General features: G+C 43.6%; 1 protein-coding gene across 1 annotated transcript; it reads right to left on the bottom strand.

Moving 5' to 3' along the window:
* Nucleotides 1-632: 632 nt before the first annotated feature.
* Nucleotides 633-21,534, bottom strand: HEPACAM (hepatic and glial cell adhesion molecule). The gene is made up of 7 exons (XM_003417429.3): nt 21,058-21,534; nt 4,785-5,126; nt 3,470-3,751; nt 3,081-3,180; nt 2,309-2,382; nt 1,939-2,009; nt 633-935 (listed from the first exon to the last, which is right to left on the bottom strand). Exons 1-7 carry the CDS (start codon nt 21,140-21,142, stop codon nt 633-635), a joined length of 1,257 nt encoding a protein of 418 aa, XP_003417477.1. The 5' UTR covers nt 21,143-21,534.
* Nucleotides 21,535-21,896: the final 362 nt, after the last annotated feature.

Below are 21,896 nucleotides of genomic sequence, written 5' to 3'. Positions count from 1 at the left end.
TGACAGAAAGGATGCTGGGCAGGCTGCTGAGGAAGGCTGGGAGGAGGCCAAGTCCTGGACGTCAAAGGACAAAGGGTTGTGCTCCGCCCTCGCTAACCTGTGGGTACCCAGAAAGCAAGCGGCCAGAGAAGCGTGCTCCCAGGAGCTGCCTTCACCACGATTCCCCTGGTGCTCGGAAAAACCCCAGTGCACCCGTAACCGACATCTGGCTTCCCCTTAGTTTAGGGCTGTTGTGCGTTTGGGGAAAGCGGACTCTCTAATCTGGGCTTGACAAAAAAACGATACGCCCCAGGAATCCCGAGTTCCTTGGGAGGGAAGGGGTGGAAAGCATAAGAGCTCTCTCTGAAGAGCACAGGACAGTCACGGGGTTACTGATGTTAGTTTCCATAGAGATCCTGTGGGGATTGGGCCGGAAATTTAATCATCTGATGGGCCTAAGAGGGCACGATCCATACCCACGGGTAAGAACACAACTAGTAAACCAGGAGCAGACGGCACACAGCCAGACCACCAGCTGGACTCCGCCGACCCGCCGCGGCCCCCATTTGCGCAAGCTCTCCCGAGTCCGAGCCCCCACCCAGCCCTCTCCGTCCGGCCCCCGGGCAGCGGGCGTGCCTGGGCCCCGAGGCGGCTCAGGCGCTGATCTCCACCGGGCCAGCCTCGTCTTGTTCGCGGATTAGGTGCACGCCCGCAGTCCGCAGTGTGCGCGAGGCGCTGCGCGAGCGGCCCGGAGAGCTGGGGGCCCGCGGCGGCGACGTGTGCGTCCGGCCGGTGGCGGGGGAGCGCGCTGGCGAGCGCGGGTAGCGGCGGGCGGAGCGGATGGGTAGCCCCGGCGAGCGGCCGGGTATGCCTGGCGACACCGAGTAACCGGGCGGGCCGGGCTCTGTAGCGCTCCGAGGCTCCGGGGTCGGGTTCTCCTCAGGCTCCGGGGCGTCCTGCAAGGACATGGGTGGCAGGGGTCAGCAAGACACAAGTAGCAGCGTGCTTGGCACGTAATAAATAAAGGTGCTCCATAAATGTCGAGATGCGTTAAATTGAGTGTTTTATCTGCTTGTTCGCCTCTTTCTTGGACAGCCTGGGACAGGAGTTAGTCATGGTATGGAGGGAAAATCACCAGAGTTGGTGTCCAAAGACCTCGGTTTGAGGCCTAGATCTGCCACTGGTTTACTTGCTTGATCCTGGGCAAGTCATTTCTCCTCTCTCAGCCAGCCCTGGTTTTCTAATCTCTAAAACGGTTGTTGTTAGCTGCCTTTCAGCCGCCCAGACTCATGGCCACCCCATGTGTTACAGAGTAGAACTGCTCCATAGGATTTTCTTGGCTGTAATCTTCTGGAAGACTTGGCCAGGCCCTTCTTCAGAGCCCGTGGGTGGGTTCCAACTGCCAACCTTTGTTAGCAGCCCAACGCAAAAAATATCACAGGGTTATTTTGAGTACAATAAAAGGTTACCTATATGATCAAAAAAAATTTTTTTTTATATGATCGGGCTAGGAGCCTTGATGTCACCATAGTTAAACACTCAGCTAATAACTGAAAGGTTAGCAGTTTAAACCCATTAGCTGCTCCTTGGGAGAAAGATGTGGCAGTCAGCTTCAGTAAAGATTTCAGCCTTAGAAACCCCTTGGGGCAGTTCTACATTGTCCTATAGAGCTTTCCTGGTGGTGCAGTGGTGAAGAACTCAGCTGCTAACCAAAACGTTGGCAGCTCAAGCCTCTCCTTGGAAGCCCTATGGGATAGTTCTACCCTGACCTGTAGGGTCACTATGAGTCAGAATCCACGGCAATGGGGTTTTTTTTCTTTCTCGGTTATAGGGCCCCTATGAGTCGGTATTGACTCAATGGCAGTGGGTTTGGCTTTGGGATATTATGGGGTAGTGATTCCAGGCATGCTTGTAGGTGCTTATTGTGTGTTTTGGCGCTCCCAGCCCAGAGCTGCTCACCTTGTCCTTTAGGACATACAGAGCCATGGGGTTCTTCCGCTCCTGCTCTCCACTTCGTGGTAGGGTGTCTGCTATACAGGGGAAAGAATGGGGTGGCTGGCCCAGGTACAGAACCCTTCCCGCCAGTCAGCATCTATGCTTTTTGCTCCCCAAGTGGCCATTCAGGGCCCCACCACAGCCTCCACCTGAGGATCCCAAATACCCAGGCTCCTACCTTGGCTGCACCTCTCCCTGCTCTGCAGTCTTCGTGCAGTTGGTGGAGGAAGGGACCCTGCAGGGCTGGCTTCCTTGTTGCCCAGTTCTGCCTTTTCCCAGCAGCCCACTGATCTGAGTGCAGATGGGATGGGTGTATGGGTGGGTGAGAGCTCACCTTCTGGTTTCAAGTGGTCATCATTCTGGTCCATGTATTCCAGGGAGTTCTGCTTCTCCAGCTTCCTCTTCTTCCTGCAAATCAATACAGCCCCCAATTCAGTCTGAACAGGAAGTCTGGGGGAGGGGAAGAGGGGGCACCGGAAGGGACCTTATGGTCATAAAAGAGACCTTGAGACAGGAAGAGGGGCTGGGTGGGGAGCGAGTAGGGGGTAGTTTGTGAGCTTTGGATGGGGTTTGCATTCTGAGTCTGTCATTTACTAGCATTGTGACTGTGGGCAAGTCATTTAACCAGTCTGAGTCTCAGGGTCATTATCTGTAAACTGCAGGCATCTTTCCTGCAAGGCTCTGAGGATTAAAAGATAGCATGGTAACCACAACCACAGTGCCTGGTCCAAAGAAAATGCTCAGCAAGTGAAACCATTATTATTCATGTTCTGGTTGTTAAGGGTTGTGAGGACAGGACACAGTTCTCTACACAATGATCCAAAAAACCAAACCCGTTGCCATCGAGTCAATTCTGACTCATAGCTACCCAATGGGACAGAGTAGAACTGCCCCAAGGAGCAGTTTCTGAGGAGCGATTAATGGATTTGAACTGCCGAGCTTTTGGTTAGCAGCCCAGCTCTTAACTACGGCGCCATGAGGGCCTCTCCATACACGATAGTAAGATGAATCTCCTGAGAAGTGGTGCAGGGCCCTGGGAAGAAAGAAACTAAGAAAAGAATGGATTGAAGGCTTAGGGTGCTCAGGGTTTTAAACTGGAGAGTTACCCAGATTTCTTGGAGGGTTTCCAGCAGGCACAGACTGTCACCAAGGTCACAAGGAGGAAGATGCCTCCTGTAGACAAGATGATGTAGAGGGAGCTTCTTCCTAGGGAGAGAGAGAAGCAGAGAGAGGGGGAGACTTGAGGGTGGGTAAGAGGTGTGGCAAGGGAGCTTCCTTGAGCCAAAGAAGAGAAAAGGGGCCCCAGGCAGCATGGCTAGCCAGGTCAGAGCTTGCACCAAGCCACTTCCCCCCTGTCGCTGACCTCCGTGGGTAGTTGGCCCACCTCTGCTTCTCCCTCTCTCAAGAGGTGCTCTGTCTAGGATGTCCTTAGCCCTCATGGGCACCTGCCTCCAGGGATTTTGAGTCTCAAGGGAGGGCAGGCAGGAAGACTCACTGTACACGGTGATCTTGACGGGCAGGCTGCGGCCCTGGCTGATGGGGTTCTCCACCACACAGCTGTACAGGTCGTCATCCTCCATGAGCACACGGGTGATGGTGAGCACCTTTTGGTCGGGGGATAGCAGCATTCGCGAGTCATTGAGGAGGGGCTTGCCATCCTTCAGCCAGGTGTAGCTGGGCTTGGTGCCGTTCTCATGTGAGCAGTTCAAGGTGAAGGCCTCACTCAGCTCCAGCACGGTGGTGGAAGCTACTACCACCTGCGGCCTTGAAATGGGCACTGGGCCCCGGGAGTAGGGAGCCTGTGAGTCACAGGTTAGAAAGCTTCTCCCTTCTCTTTCTCAACTTCCTGCCTCCCAACACACCACAACAAATTTTGTAGGCTGAGAAGACCCTTCCTTTCCCATCATTTATTCATTCCCCAGCTATTTATTGAGCACAGACCAGGCACAAGGTACACAATGCTGAACAAGACACCAATGGTCCCTGCCTCATGCACCTTATTTCTTCCCAAATACCTTTCCAAGACTACTGGGCTTTAATGTCTGAAACTGGCCCGGTTTGGGAAGATTTTAGTTGGACTATGCCCAACTGGGTTCAAATCTTGGCTTTATCATTACTAGCTGTGTGACCTTGGACAAGTTACTCAATCTCTCTGTACCTTGGTTCCCTCATATGCAAAGGGGGTGATGATATTATCTATCCCTAGATTATTATTAAGGAGCCCTGGAGGTGCAAGAGTTAAGTCCTGGGCGCCTAACCGAAAAAGAACAGTGGGCAGTTCAAATCCACCCAGCCACACTGCAGGAGAAAGACCTGGCAATTTGTTTCTGTAAAGATTATAGCAAAAAACAAACAAACGAAAAACAACCCTGTGGGGCAGTTCTACTCTGTCACATGGGGTCTCTTTATGAGTTGAAATCAACTCCACAGCACCCAACAACAGCAACAGATTATTATAAACGTTAAACTTCCAGTTGGCTTACTCTCAGTTCCCAAGTGGCTTTTGGGTTGGCTTTCCCTGGGTCTAGTGGGCTGGCCCAGTAGGAGCCCTGGTTGTGCAGTGGTTAAGCGCTTGGCTGCTAACCAAAATGTCAGTGATTCCAACCCACCAGCCACTCCACAGATGTAGGAGCCTACTTGCTTGAGTAAAGATTTACAGCTTTCGCCATCCTATGGGGCAGTTCTACTCTGTCCTGTAGAGTCCCAATGAGTTGGGATCAACTTGACAGCAACAGGTTTGTTTATTTTTTAAGTGCTGACCCACAGACGCTGCCCAAGTCCCTGCCCTTTTCCCTGCCAGAGCACTTTACCATCTACAGTGAGGTTGATGGTCTTCTCCCCAGTGAAGGTGTCATCTGTGATGGAGATCTCGACTTCGTAGGTGCCCTCATCGGCCAGCTGCAGGTCACTGAGAAGCAGGGAACCGTTTTCGAAGAGCCGAATTCGGTCTCGATAGTCAGGACGAAGGGTGCCAATGACTTCTGTGCCGATGGACTGCACGACGGTCACTGGCTTGTCCCGCTTCAGCTGCCACTTTACCACGGGCCTGTCACTGCTGGTGCTGCTGTACTGCACGGAGAGCAGGGCTGTCTTCCCCACGGTGCCATGGATCAGACGCACTGGGCTGGTGATATTCACTCCCTCCAGGGGGTCTGCGAACAGAGGCCCATGGGGAAGAGGGTGATGTCAGGCCTTGGCTCCTTCCCTCACTTTTAAGGCCTCTGACCTCTCACTGCTTCATCCTTCTAGGGCCTTCTCTCCTGGGCAGCCCTTGCTTCTTATCCTTGGGTTCTACCTCCTCTCCCACCGTAGCTCTGTGTCCCTCTGATGTCCCTCACTTTCATCCCATTGTCTTCAGTCCTTCCATCTAGCCCTCCGCCTCTCTGCACTTTTCCCTATTGCCTTCCCTTAGAAGAAGATTCCAGCCAACCCACACTGTATGTGCCCCATTCATAGAAATGGTTATGGAACACCTACTGGGTGCCAGGCATGGCTCTATGTCCTTGAGATATATCAATAGATATCTAGATATATCAATATATCTAGAAAAATAGATATATCATTGAGAAAAATAGACAAATCAATGAGCTAATAGGTCATTAGACCTCAGGGTGAGCTTGTCAGATATTCTTGACAAGTGATTGAGAGGGTGGAGGGATGGAGAAAGCATTGGAACACAGCTTATTGAAGAAAGGAGTGTGTCACAAGACAGTGCCAATAAAAGGAAAGCTTAGGGACCTGAAGACAACTTGACTACTTTTCAGTCATACTAAAAGCTTCTGTTATCCTTACCCCAGCAGCATGTAGCATCTTACCAGGCCTGCCCAGTACGGAACAGTCCTGCTCCTGGTTAGGTAGTTCGGGGAATTTACCCAAACTTCCACCTATTCCCATTCCCTGTAGGGTAGGGATTTGGGATGGGTAGAAGAAAGAGTTTGGAATCAGAAGGCCTTGTGAGTCTAGGGTGTACCACTTACTGGCTGTGTGAATTTGGGAAAGTAATCTTTTTAAGCCTCATTCTTCTTGTTTATAAAATAGGGATAATAACAATAACAGTAACAGCAACCACCTTATCCAGCTCTTCAGGATTGTTAAGCACAATACACACATCAGTAATCGTGTGTATACCCAGTGAAAAAAACCCAGTGCTGAAAACGACAAATGGGCGTCAGGGACCTAGGCTCTATTATTAGCTGTATGACCTGGAACAAGTAACTTGTCTATTTGGGGCCCAGATGCCCTCCCTATAAGTAAAATGAGGGGTAGGGCTAGATGATCTCATTGGTTAATTCCAGCTCTGTAATTCTAGGATTTTACCATTTTGTCCAATGACTGTGCCCATCTAGAGACACGTCTCACATTCCAGAGAACTCTTAGGTGCTTTGAGACCTTGCAGAGAAATACAAGCATCCTAAGGAATGTCCCCTGGACAGGATGTCAGTTGGCAGCAGGGCTAGGTTAGCTGAATGGACACGTACACATCAGGTTCTTGGACCCTTGGCTCCCCAGCTTCTTTCTTTCACTGTCGTTGCCCCTGAAGTCCCCTCTTGCTTTCTCACACCTATTTTCCACTCTGCTACTGCTGTAGTTTAGAGTTAGGGAAGGTGAGCTGTACCTTTCCATTTCTTATTCCTCTCCTTGTGCCTGGAGAGCCTAGATCAAGGCAAGAGGCAATTAAACTGAAAGGTTCGTTGTAGAGGTCAAAGCACTTTTTACTCACTAAGCATATTCAATCCATTGTTGGAACAAGTGCTCTGTTAAATAGTGAGCTCCTCATCTTTGGAAATGGACAAATAATGACCAATTGACAATTCCTTCACCTTCTTGGGCCTCAGTTTCCTCCTCAGGAGGGGCCAGATGATCTCTGGGGGCCTCTCATCTCCAATATTCTCTGATTCATTACCTGCCAGGTCTGTTAGAATCATAAAACCTTAAGAGTAGGAGAGAATACTCTAATGATTAAAACCGCCATATGTATGAATAAAAATAGTCTCTGTTATTGAGGGGAATGTTAATTTGGGGGAGATAAAATGGAGAAAATCAAGTATTTTCAAAAATTTTTTATTAGATTTTTTTCTGTTCCCACAAAATCTTATATAAAAATGGAAAGAAATGAAATCTATTTCCAGCCCAACTGCTTTGGTAGGTGAGGTCGTGAGGACCAGAGCCCAATCTTCTTGCCCACTTCCTCCTCCAACAACTTGGGGATTTACCAGGAAACCTTATGGCTCTGTGGATCAGACTGAAAACGATTTGACCACATAATCCTTAAAGTTTTTCCAACTTTTAGTTTCTGTGATTATTCAGGTAGGATTTTCTGCCTAGCAACCACCAATTCCATGTTTGGCTTGGTTTAGAAAAGCAAGCTTTCAACTTTTCCTGAGTAGGCAAATAGGCTTTGATATGTGTGACTTAAGGCATTCCTGAAAAAAAAAAATCAGTGAGTTTCACTAATGGCCATGGATATGATCAAATAGCTGAGCAACATCCCCCCTTCCTCAGGATCCACCATGAAGCAGTGGGGTATGCACATGAAGGTAATATATACATAGTCATCCTGGGGTTTAGCAAATCTGTGTAATGGCCCCAAGCAGCACCCACTGTCTATTTCCTTCTTCCAAGAGGCTGGTCACTAACAGTCCTGGCCCCAAGGAAAAGTAGAAGGGATTTCTCTGTCCCCCTTCTAGCTTCTCTGACTCTCCCTTGAGCTTCGCCTGCCTCCACTCTCTCCTATCCAATACAAGGTCCCAGTAACTGTTTTGTGATATCTTTTCCCCTCAGCTCCTTCGGCCAATTCAATTCTTCTGGATTAAACATTGGAGAAGCTACAGCTCATGGATTGCCCTAGGTCTCACCCTCTCTTGGGAAGGTCCTGTGTGCTGTGAACATGGGCATGCACACTGCGCGTGCCCGAGTCGTGGGGATCTGTGTACATGCGATCATAAGTGAATGCAAGGGTCTTTCTCAGAAGCTGACAAAGATAGCCTTTTGCTGAGCAAACACTGTCTCCTAAAACTCCAGCCAAAATCAGGGTCCTGTTAAGTTTGGGATTCTACAACTTTAAAGGGACACTGAGAACTGGGATAGGAACCAAAGCAGGACACAAAAATGAGGAAATGGCTAACAACTATGGTCCAGAGAGGAAATTAAAAAGGACTAAGACTATCCAACCTTGAGAAGTGATTAACTTAATCACTGTCCTCAAGTCTCTGAAGCAGCATTATATAGAAAGGCTCTGTTCCCACTGGAGGTGGAAGAAAAGGAAATTAACATCTCAGCAAGAAGTATCTATCCACCTAAACAATGAATGCCATCTTGGGTCAGGTCTAAGGCCCCTCTTCAAGTAGGATTTTGACTTACTGTGACACTAAGAAGGAGCCCTGGTGGCACAATGGTTAAGTGCTCGGCTGCTAACTGTAAGGTTGGCAATTCAAACTCACCAGCCACTCTGCAGGAGAAAGAGGTGACAGTCTGCTTCCATAAAGATTACAGCCTTGAGAGGCAGAGCCAGGATGGCAGAATAGAGAGATGCTTCTGTTGAGCCCTTGTTACAACAAAGACCCGAAAACACAAGTGAAATGAATATATTTGTGACAAGCTGGGAGCCCTGAGCATCAAAGGCAAGCTTAGACAATGAACTGAGGGGCAGGGGCAAGAAGAGACCGTTTAGAAGTGGAGAGGAGTTATTGGACCTGAATCGCGGGGAGCCCTCAGGCACCATTCCCAGAGTGGCAGCAGCGGCGGGCTGGTCCTAGTGTTTGACCGCAGTTTCCTCAGGCAGAAGCAGCAGCCACACAGCCCACTCACGCCTCCAGAACCTGAGGAGAACGGCGCTCTCGGCAAAAGCTAAGTACTTAAATATATTTTACTGCACCATCCCCACCCCCAAGCTGGCTTTAGCGGCTGAATCCTGGGCCTGAAATAGACCCTGGTGAGCACTTAGAGCCATCCTCCTGGCCTTGGAGAAGGAAAAAATTTGCAACTGGGGGAAAAGATAATTTGCTAGCTTCATTAACCAGGGGAGCTCAGGACAGAAGTGGCTCCTGTCCAGGCATAAACCGTCCATGGACCTTGAGCACTTTTCCCTTCTGCATGGACCTGTGTGGGCCTAATTCGGGAGAATAGGCCCTTGTTGGCAAACTCCAACCATTTCAGCTGTGCGGTGGAGAGGTGGGTGTGTTTGACGCTTCACATTGCTTTGCCTATTAAACAAGGTCCTCACCTACCCACATCAGGGACCTACAGACTAGTAGCTCCACTCAGGTCACCCAGCCACCCGCGACAGGGGTCCAAAGATAACTGGTACCTCCCAGTCCTTACAACCAAAAACTTTGGGTGCCCATGGTCCCGCTGCAGAACCCACCCACCAGCATGCTCTAGGGAACAGAGATACATTTTCCTCAGAGACACTTGGGGGTTGGCTCTCAGCCTCCTGCCTTGTTCAGAGAGTGACCCCCTGTTGCAATCAGATACCAGTATATACGCCAACCACCCCGCCCCTCTAAGACTGTAGGACAGAGCCTGTACCACACACTTGATATCAGCTACCTGGAAACCTGAGCTGAATTCATACAAGAAAACTGAATAGACTCCTAGACTGATACACCTGATAACATCTCTAGCCAGCTGGGGACACGACACCGGAGCTCCAAAGGCAAAAATAATCAAGCTAGCTCACGCAAGCAACCCATAGGGGTATACCAAAACAAAACAAACCAAGTAGCTACAACACAGCAAGCAAGCTAAACTAATACAATAACTTATAGATGCCTCAGAGACAACAGTCAATATCAAGTCACATAAAGAAACAGACCATGATCACCTCAACAGACTCTCAAAACAAAGAATCCAGGGATCTTCTAGATGAAAGTGCATTCCTGGAATTTCCAGATGTAGAATACAAAACTTTAATATACAGAACCCTTCAGGGCATCAGGAAGGAAATGAGGCAATACACAGAACAAGCCACAGAACACACAGGTAAAGCAACTGAAGAAATTAGAAAGATTATTCGGGAACATAATGAAAAGTTTAATAAGCTGGAAAAATCCACAGGCAGACAGCAGTCAGAAATTCAGAAGATTAACAATAAAATTACAGAAGTAGATAACTCAATAGAAAGTCAGAGGAGCAGAATTGAGCAAGTAGAAGCTAGAATTTCTGAACTTGAAGATAAATCACTTGGCACTAATATATTTGAAGAAAAATCAGATAAAAGCATTAAAAAAAAAATGAAGAAACCTTAAGAATCATGAGGGACTCTATCAAGAGAAATAACCTACAAGTCACTGGAGTACCAGAACAGGGAGGGATAACAGAAAATACAGAGAAAATTGTTGAAGACTTGGTGGCAGAAAACTTCCCTGATATTGTGAAAGATGAGAAGATATCTATTCAAGATGCTCATTGAACTCCACATAAGGTAGTTCTGAAAAGAAAGTCACCAAGACATATTATAATCACGCTTGCCAAAACCAAAGATAAAGAGAGAATTATAAGAGCAGTGAGGGATAAACAAAAAGTCACCTACAAAGGAGAGCCAGTAAGAATAAGCTCAGACTACTCAGCAAAAACCATGCAGGCAAGAAGGCAATGGAATGACATATTTAAAAAAAATTGAAGGAAAAAAATTGCCTGCCAAGAATCATATATCCATCAAAACTATCTCTTAAATATGAAGGAGAAATAAACGCAAGTTGAGGGAATTCATAAAAACCAAACCAAAACTACAAGAAATACTAAAGGGAGTTCTTTGGTTAGAAAACCAATAATATCAGGTATCAGCCCAAGACTAGAACACTGGGCACAGCAACCAGAAGTCAACCCAGTCAGGTAAATCCAAAAAAACAAAGCAAGATTATATATATATATAAAAAGCTCAAAACAGGGTAACAGCAATGTTATTATATAAAAGAAGACAACATTAAAATAATAAACAGGGACTAAGAAATGTAATCATACACCTTCCATATGGAGAGGAAGATACGGCGATACAAAGAAATAAAAGTTAGTTTTAAATTTAGAAAAATAGGGGTAAATAATAAGGTAACCACAAAGGACACAAACTGTCCTACTCATCAAAATAAAATACAAGGGAAAAATACAGACTCAGCAGAAACAAAATCAAAAACAACAAATATGAGGAAAGGACAATATATAAAGATAACCTACTCAGCACATAAAATCAAGTGGAAAAAAGAAACTGTCAACACACAAAAAAAGACATCAAAAAGATAGCACTAAATTCATACCTATCCATAATTACCCTGAATGTAAACAGACTAAATGAACGAATAGAGACAGAGTGGCAGAATGGATTAAAAAACAAGATCCGTCTATATGCTGCCTACAAGAGACACACCTTAGACTTAGAGACACAAACAAACTAAAACTCAAAGGATGGAAAAAAAAGATATCAAGCAAACAACAATCAAAAAAGAGGAGGAGTGGCAATATTAATTTCTGACAAAATAGACTTTAAAGTTAAATCCATCAAAAGGATAAGGAAGGACACTATATAATGATTAAAGGGACAATATACCAAGAAGATATAACCATATTAAATATCTATGCACCCAATGACAGGGCTGCAAGATACATGAAACAAACTCTATCAGCATTGAAAAGTGAGATAGACAGCTCCGCAATAATAGTAGGAGACTTCAACACACCACTTTCGGTAAAGGACAGGACATCCAGAAAGAAGCTCGATAAAGACATGGAAGATCTAAATGCAACAATCAACCAACTTGACCTTATGGACATATACAGAACACTCCACCCAACAGCAACCAACTATTCTTTCTTGTCTAGTGCACATGGAACATTCTATAGAATAGTCCACGTATTAGGTCATAAAGCAAGCCTTAGCAGAATCCAAAACACTGACATATTACAAAGCATCTTCTCTGACCATAAGGTCATAAAAGTGGAAATCAATAACAGGAAAAGCAGGGAAAAGAAATCAAACACTTGGAAACTGAACAATACCTGGCTCCAAAAAGACTGGATTATAGAAGACATTAAGGATGCAATAAAGAAATTCAGAGAATCCAACGAGAATGAAAACACTTCCTATCAGAACCTGCGGGACACAGCAAAAGCAGTGCTCAGAGGCCAATTTATATCTATAAATGCACACATCCAAAAAGAAGAAAGGGCCAAAATCAAAGAATTATCGTTATAACTTGAACAAATAGAAAGAGAGCAACAAAAGAAACCCACAGGCACCAGAAGAAAACAAATAATAAAAATTAGAACTGAACGAAATGAAATAGAAAACAGAAAAACAATTGAAAGAATTAACAAGACCAGAAGCTGGTTTTTTGAAAAAAATCAACAAAATTGATAAACCATTGGCCAAACTGACAAAAGAAAAGCAGGAGAGGAAGCAAATAACCTGAATAAGAAATGAGATGGGCAATATTACAACAGACCCAACTGAAATTAAAAGAATCATATCAGATTGCTATGAAAAAGTATACTCAAACAAATTTGAAAACCTAGAAGAAATGGATGAATTCCTAGAAACACACTACCTACCTAAACTAGCACAGAGGTAGAACAACTACATCGACCCATAACAAAAGAAGAGATGGAAAAGGTAATCAGAAAACTCCCAATAAAAAAAAGTCCTGGTCCGGATGGCTTCTCTGCAGGGTTCTACCAAACTTTCAGAGAAGAGTTAACACCACTACTACTAAAGGTATTTCAGAGCATAGGAAAGGATGGAATACTACCAAACTCATTCTATGAAGCCACCATATCCCTGATACCAAAATCAGGTAAAGACACTGCAAGAAAAGAAAATTATAGACTTATATCCCTCATGAATGTAGATGTAAAAATCCTCAACAAAATTCTAGCCAATAGAATTCAACAACATATCAAAAAAATAATTCACCATGACCAAGTGGGATTCATACCAGGTATGCAGGGATGGTTCAACATTAGAAAAACAATTAATGTAATCCACACACAAATAAAACAACAGACAAGAATCACATGATTTTATCATTTGATGCAGAAAAGGCACTTAACAAAGTTCAACACTCATTCATGATAAAAACTCTCAGCAAAATAGGAATAGAAGGAAAATTCCTTAACATAATAAATGGCATTTATACAAAGCCAACAGCCAACATCACCCTAAATGGAGAGAGCCTGAAAGCATTCCCATTGAGATCGGGAACCAGACAAGGATGCCCTTTATCACCACTCTTATTCAACATTGTGCTGGAAGTCCTAGCCAGAGCAATTAGGCTAGATAAAGAAATAAAGGGCATCCAGATTGGCAAGGAAGAAGTAAAAGTATTTCTATTTGCAGATGACATGATCTTATACACAGAAAACCCTAAGGAATCCTCCAGGAAACTACTGAAACTAATAGAAGAGTTCAGCAGAGTATCGGGATACAAGATAAACATACAAAAAGCAGTTGGATTCCTCTACACCAACAAAAAGAACATCAAAGAGGAAATCACCAAATCAATGCCATTTACAGTAGCCCCCAAGAAGATAAAATACTTAGGAATAAATCTTACCAGAGACGTAAACGGCTTATACAACGAAAACTACAGTAAGCTTCTGGAAGAAACCAAAAGAGACTTACATAAGTGGAAGAACATACCTTGCTCATGGATAGGAAGACTTAACATTATAAAAATGTCTATTCTACCAAAAGCGATCTATGCATTTAATGCAATTCCGATCCAAATCCCAATGACATTCTTTAATGAGATGAAGAAACAAATCACCAACTTTATATGGAAGGGAATGAGGCCCCGGATAAATAAGGCATTACCAAAAAAGAAGAACAAGGTGGGAGGCTTTTCTTTACCTGATTTTAGAACCTATTATAGTGCCACTGTAGTCAAAACAGCCTGATACTGGTACAACAACAAATACATGGACCAGTGGAATAGAATTGAGAATCCAGACATAAATCCATCCACATATGAGCAGTTGATACTTGACAAAGGCCCCAAAACAGTTAAATGGGGAAAAGACAGCCTTTTTAACAAATGGCGCTGGCATAACTGGATATCCATCTGCAAAAAAATGGAACAAGGCCCATATCTCACTCCATGCACAAAAACTAACTCAAAATGGATCAAAGACCTAAATATCAAATCTAAAATGATACAGATCATGGAAGAAAAAATAGGGACAATGTTAGGAGCCCTAATACATGGCATAAACAGTATACAAAACATTATAAAGATTGTTGAAGAAAAACCAGGTAACTGGGAGCTCCTAAAAATCAAACTCCTATGCTCTTCCAAAGACTTCACCAAAAGAGTAAAAAGACTGCCTACAGACTGGGAAAAAGTTTTTAGCTATGATGTTTCTGACCAGTGCCTGATCTCTAAAATCTACATGATACTGCAAAAGCTCAACTGCAAAAAGACAACGCCATTAAAAAATGGGCAAAAGATATGAACAGACACTTCTCTAAAGAAGACATTCAGGTAGCTAACACATATATGAGGAAATGTTCACGATCGTTAGCCATTAGAGAAATGCAGATCAAAGCTACAATGAGAATTCATCTCACTCAAACAAGGCCGGCAGTATTCCAAAACAGACAAAATAATAAATCTTAGAGAGGCTGTGGGGAGATTGGAACACTTCTACACTGTTGGTGGGAATGTCAAATGGTACAACCACTTTGGAAAACGACTTGGTGATTCCTTAAAAAGCTAAAAATAGAACTTTACGTGAACATATATATGCACACCCATGTTTATTGCAGCACTGTTTACAATAGCAAAAACATGGAAGCAACCAAGGTGCCCATCAATGGATGAATGGATAAATAAATTATGGTATATTCACACAATGGAATACTACACATTGATAAAGAAAAGTGAGGAATCTGTGAAACATTTCGTAACATGGAGGAACCCGGAAGGCCTTATGCTGAGTGAAATTAGTCAGTTGCAAAAGGACAAATATTGTTTAAGACCGCTATTATAAGAACTTGAGAAATAGTTTAAACCGAGAAGAAAACATTCTTTCCTGGTTGGGGAGGTGTGGAGGGAGGGTGGGAGAGGGGCATTCACTAATTAGACAGTAGATAAGAACTACTTTAGTGAAGGGAAAGACAGCACACAATACAGGGGAGGTCAGCACAATTGGACTAAACCAAAAGCAAAGAAGTTTCCTGAATAAACTGAATGCTTCGAAGGCCAGTGAAGCAGGGATAGGGGTCTGGGGACCATGGTTTCAGGGGACATCTAAGTCAATTGGCATAATAAAATCTATTAACAAAACGAACAAAAAAAGACTACAGCCTTGGAAACCCTATGGGGCAGTTCCACTCTGTCACATAGTGTTGCTATGAGTCGGATGAGCTCAACAACAATGGGTTTTTACAGGTGACACTAAGGAATGCCAAGCTTCAGAGTAAAAGAACCTACCCACTAACAGTCTCTTTCCTTAAATACACCTTCATCTATCCATTTTTACAGACAAAGATTTTCTTTCACCAACATTTGCCTTGAATTTATCCCTTGAAAGTGTCAATGGGATGGTGCCAAACGTGTATTCTAGGTATTCTATATACCCCTTGTCTGTACTCCATAGCACCAAGGGCTACAGTTATATCCCTTTTTATCTGAAAAGCCTTTTGTTTTTGTTTGGGTTTGTCTACATAAAGAAGTCTCTCGACCCCTTTGACCATTGCAGAGAGCCTTTTCTGGGCCCTTTCCTAACTATATTATTTCCTTTTTGGTGTGGTAGCCAGTGCTGCTTCGATAATCCAAGGAGAGCACACAGCACGGTTTTCTAAAAGGGAAAAATATTGTTTTCTCCTTTTGACTTTCAATATCTATCCTAATAAATGATGGTCTGAGAAAACAGCCCCCCAACCTACCCTTACTATATAGGTGCATCACTTATTATAGGAACATTGGGGTTATTGTGTTGTATTCTCCTACTGTTATCCTATTGAGGCCTACAAGGGTAAGTACAGAACCTTGTGAGCAGGGGGTGGGGTCTTGCCAGAATTGAGAGATAATTTTAAATGTCGATCATTCAGGGAAGTGGGAGAAAACCATGGAACAAAAACAATAAAGAAGGCTCTTGGGATCCAGGAGGGAAGGGGGGCTTGGCAGCTTGTCACCTCTACTCATAGTGGTGCAGATGCTCATTCATGTTAAGTGTTAAAGACGGCACAGAGATTTACCATGTGAGTGGATTGGAAGACTCACTATTGTTAAGCTGTCAGTTCTCCCAAACTGATTCATAAAATTTTATATAACATTATCAAAATCCTAGTGAATTTTGTATGTGTATGTGTAAAACAACAAACTGATTTGAAAATTTAAGTGGAAATACAAGAAGCCGAGCATAACTAAAGCAGTCTTAAAGAAAAGGAACAATATTGGAGGATTTATACTACCAGATAGCAATAGTTATGAATCTAGAGTAATTAAAAAGTTGTGATATTGGCACAAAGGATAGACAAATAGATCAACGGAACTGGACAGTCCCAAAGTAGACATATATAATTACTCAATTTAAAACAGTACAGTGGAAAAATTTTTTTTTTCCTTTAAAAATTAGCATTGGGTGTAATCAATATCACTGAATTGTACATGTAGAAACTGTTGAATTGGTGTAAGTTTTGCGTGTATACACTCAACAACAACAACAAAGTAAAAATTAAAAAAATAAAAGCAAAAAAAAAAATAGTAATGGGTTATTTTGACCCTTACTGCATACCTTATACAAATATTAGTTTGAGATGGATTGTAGATTCTAAATGTGAAAGGTAAAATAATAAAGTTTTAAGAAGAAAGCATAGAAGAATATCCTCATGACTTGAGAGCAGGCAAACATTTTTTAAACTGGATACAAAAGTGGTAGCCATAAAAGAAGAAAATGGTACATTACCCAGAACCCAGTACATTAGAGACATTAAAATTCAGAGCTTCTGTTCATCAAGAGATAACACCAAGAGAGTGAAAAGTCAAGGCATAGAGTGGGGCGAGATATTTGCCCTACATATATCTTATGAAGAACTCACATCCAAAATATATTTTTAAAACTCCTACAAATCAATAATAATAATAAAACAGACAATTCAATAGAAAAATGAGCAAAAGATTTGGAACAGGTACTTCACAAAAAGGTTAAAAGGCTCAACTTTATTAATTACCATGGAAATGCAGATTTAAAGCATAATTTGATACCACTTCACATCCGCTAGAACAGCTAAAATGTAGAAGAGAAAATACAATTGTAGAAGTCTCATACACTGCTGGTAGGAGCGTAAATTGAGACAGCTACTTTTGAAAACTATTTGGCTACATCTACTAAAGCTAAACACACATATATTCCCCCTGGTCCCCATTGCCGTCGAGTCAATTCCGACTCATAGCAACCCTATAGGACAGAGTAGAACTACCCCAGAGGGTTTCCAAGGAGCAGCTGGTGGATTTGTACTGCTGACCTTTTGGTTAGCAGCCTGAGTTCTTAACCACTGCCCTACAAGGGCTCTACATATACCCTATAGCTCAGCAATTCCTCTCCTAGGTATATTCCCAAAAGAAATGTGTACATATGCTCACCAAAAGACATGCACAAGAATGTTTTTACAAACTCTATTCACAAATCCCCGAACTGGGAACAACCAAAGTGTCTATTAAAGTAGAATAGATAAATAAATTGTGCTATACTCATACAATGGAATACTATACAGCAATGAAACCAAATGAATTATAACAACAACGTGGATAAATCTTACGAACCTGGTGAACACAGAAAGCAGCCAGATACAAAGAAATGTGTACATATGAGTCCAATTTCCGTTTAAATAAAGTTCAAAGACATGAAAAATTGACCAGTGTTAGAAGTTAGGATAGCGGTAACCCTGGTACGGGGCTGGGTGGCTTCTGAGGTGCTAAAGTGTTCTATTTCTTGATCTGAGGGTTAATTATATGGGTTTGTTCAATTTTTAAAGATTCATCAAATTGTATGCTGATTCTAAACACATTTTTCTTTAAGTCATTTTAAATTTAATTTTCTGTAATTAAAAAAAAACGATAGCACCTACAATGTGGATGTGAACGTGGGGCTAAAAAGGATGGAACCCAGGCAAATGACATCTTCCTACTGGGCTCCAGAGGATGGAATATTTCTAGGATCCCAGAGAGTAAAACTCCACAAATCATACCATCTAGATCTATGGCATGCTGTGTTTATGTCTGAGAGTTAACTCTTAGCCTATAGAAAATCCTTATTTGAATGATCCATGAATTGAGCTGTGATGAACCTAGGAAAGGCTCACTTGTCCATCCTATGCCCAGAGTATTAAAGGCTGAGTGTTACTTGTCTAAGATAAGCTTGGTGGTTGCTGTCTTAACAACGAGAGAGAAGGTGAATCTTTGGGAGTCAGGACCACAGTCTAGTCCCGCAGTTAGTGCCAATTTAAAAAAATTACATTTCCCAGGCTCCCTTGCAGTTATTATGGCTGTGTGACTGAGTTCTAGCCAACAGAACCAGTGGAAGTGATAATGTACCACTTCTAGGCCTGGTCTAGAAAAACCTCTCTTGCATGTTCCTCCATGTTTTGTTGTTTTTAAATTTTCTACCTGGCAGAAATGGAGATAAACCTCAGGGTGACCATTGGAAACACATAATAAAGTTGAAATCATTGAGCCTCCATCAGCTTGACCCATGAAAAATTTAATGGAGCATGGTCCTTCTCCATCCCAGGCTCAGCCTGGGACTGCATTAGACTATTATACGGTCAGTTCCAAGATCTTAAAATTTGGAGTTTATTTGTTGCAGAAGCTGGCATTTCCTAACTAATACATTGAGGTTGGTAGGAATTTCTTATAGGATTTCCACTCTTTATGGCCCTTTAGTCCCTAACAGCATGGTGGCCTGACCTTACCTGCACTTATCTCTTAACTGTCATAGGTCATAATGAATATCCAATAAGCATACAGTCCCAACCCCAAAGCATACAGTAGTTCCCCCTTATTTACTGGGGATACATTCTAAGATCCCCGTGGATGCCTGAAACCACGCATAGCATTACCAAGTTTTGTCCTATACATACTTGCCTATGGTAAAGTTTAATTTATAAATTAGATGAGTGAGAGATTGACAACAATAATTGATAATAAAATAGAACAATTATAACAATATACTGTAATAAAAGTTATGTGAATGTGGTCCCCTGGTGGAAAGGAGTGGGGTGCTAGATTTCATCACACTGTTCATTTAACATTTCCCGACCTCGGTTAACCGCAGGCAACTGAAACCTAGGAAAGCAAAACCACGGATAAAGGGGGGTTAAGGGGGTGGGGGGCTACTCTGTAGTTTATATTTAAGATTTTTTCTGTATTTATCAGATTATATTTTCCCATACAACAGGTCCTTTGTCACCTTTTGCACTTGCCTAGTTATACTAACAAGATCTTTTTACATTTTTTTTTGCTTTATTACTTGATGGCTGAAAGAGTTTAGGGATATCTTTGATTTGCATGTTTCATTGTGTGCTTCCTATTCCCAAATCACTGTCCCTACACCTTCAGGTCTGATTTTTTCCTTAGCTCACTGTAACATGCACTGAGGCTGTGCTCACGAAGGCTCACGGTAACTTCTTAATTGCTGAATCCAGTGGACTCTTTCAGGTCCTTATTATACTGGACCTCTCTGACACATTTGACAGTGTTGATTCACTTCTGAAAACTCTTAAATCCCTTGGCTTTCCAGTCTTCTAGCTCTCCCTCTGTCTGTCTCATTGTTCCTTTTTCATCTCCTCATGAGCTTTCCTTTCTCTGTCTTGCTCTACAAATCTTGGGGTTGGCCAATATTCCATTTTCAGCCCATTTTTTTTCCTCCTAGGTGATTTTATCCATTGTTTTTATTATCTTAGTTGCTTCCTCCAATGCCTCACAGCAGACTGAGAAGTATGAAATGTACATCTGCCCCTACCACTCCTCAAGGTAAAAACCATTCAACACCCCTCTCCTACCCACCATTTCCAGTTTATAGTCCAGCCTTCTTAATTTGATTTACAAGGCTCTTCCTAACTCAGTTCACACTTTCCTCTCCACCAATGTTGAATTCTTTGCCCACTTAAACACATGATGCCATTTCAAGCTATTGACCTTCACTCATTTTCCAGACTATCATGCCTACTTCCTCTCCTGGCTATTTTCCTCATCCTTTAAAATTTAGTTCAGACATTCTCTCTGGCAGGAAACCTCTCCTGGTATCCTCTCATCCTGCAACACCAGTACCTGCTTCCAGGCTGGAGCCGGTGACCTTTCTCTGATTCCTGTGCATTCTGTGCGTATCTGACTCATAGTAGCTTCTGCACTGTATTAAAACAATCTCTGCATCTGTTTGCCCTGCTAAAATTGTGAATACCTAGGCCCTTTGTGATAGTATGTGTGAGCATACTTGTGTGTCTGGGCACGTATGTGTGTACATACACACGCACATTTAAAATAAGATCAATTCTCCAAGGACTTGGTAGGGGGCAGTATCCGAGGTAGGTATCTATGGTGTGGGGTGAGTTATGGATAGAGTGGTGTTACTGTTCAAGAACTAAATAGAAAAAAAACCCAGTGCCATCGAGTCAATTCCGACTCATAGCGACCCTATAGGACAGAGTTAGGAGAGTCATTATCTCTAAAACGTCTTTCACCTTCCTTGTTGTTTTACACTCAGAGAAACCAGAGTGGGGGGTTGGGAGTCACAAAACTAAGATTTCCCCCACCTCCCCAAAGCCCCACCATAATCCCTTGGAAAGAATGCTGGACTGGCCCACGCCAACAAGTCATTCCATAAGAAGTGGCTCAGCGCCATTCATCTAATGTACTGAAGGCGGTGGGAGCAGCCTTTTGTGGGGAGGGAGGCCTGGGTCAGGAGGCACACAGAATGAAGAAATACATTCAACAGTAATGCCTGAATTCACCGAGGATCTTCCCACGGCAGCTGAACCCTCTCCCCTCCTCCCGCCCCAAAGGCATTCATTCAGGCCCTCAACTCTCCCCTCCCTCTCCTTTCAAAGTCCAGGGTCCCTTCTAAAGACCCTTTCCTACCCTTCTGGTCTCCTACCTGTCTGGATCAGAAGAAGGTAGACAAAAGGAGTGAGGCACAGGGCACTGGAGGCTCTGGACGGGGCTCCCCTTTCTCTCTTCATTTTGGGTGGCGTTCTCCAGCTCTGGTGCAGACAATTAGCATGATTTCTCCACTCTGGGCACGTCCCTTTGTACCACTCAGAGTTCCTCTGCCTGAATACAATCCTGCCAACTTCTCTCTGAATACACAGAGCTCTGTGTATTGCTGGACTTGCTCTTTCCTCAGACCTGGCATTTTCTAGTTTCAAAGCCCTGCATCCCCAGTTTGGAAGGGGGTATCTGCTGAGGAGATAACCTTCAATACAGGGTCCAATCTGGTGGGTCCCAGTGGCCCAGCAGACCTTTGCTGGCCTGCTCTGAGTCCCACTACCAAGGGAAGATGGGGATCTGGGCTAAGTAGGGGAACTGGGCTGGAATACAGACTAAACTGAATCTTGCGTCCCAGCCTTCCCTGTTTCCCCCTCACTTTTCTTGTTCCTGAGAAGGAGGGTACATTTCAGGAACAGACCTCAAATAAGCTCTAAAAAAGGAGGAAGAGGAGGTTTTAAAAAGCTGGGAAATGAGGGACTCTAGAAAATTGCTGAAGAAGTGGAAACCCCTGTTGTACCCCAAAGGAAGAAGATAGGAAAAGGGCTTGAATTTTATTATTTTCATACCTGTCCTTATCCTGCTTGGGGTTCTCTTGTCATAGAATCACACAGATGCTGGGACCTCTTTCCAGAAATCACTCTGTTCATTCCCCTGACTCCAGCAGTTTTCTAGAACAAGTCAGAATAAAGATGAAGGTAATGCCCTAACAGCCAGTATCCTGGGGCT

The sequence above is a fragment of the Loxodonta africana genome, chromosome 15 (genome assembly GCF_030014295.1).
Source record: "Loxodonta africana isolate mLoxAfr1 chromosome 15, mLoxAfr1.hap2, whole genome shotgun sequence".
NCBI classification, from domain to species: domain Eukaryota; kingdom Metazoa; phylum Chordata; class Mammalia; order Proboscidea; family Elephantidae; genus Loxodonta; species Loxodonta africana.
This window is presented reverse-complemented; position numbering and strand designations above follow the sequence as displayed.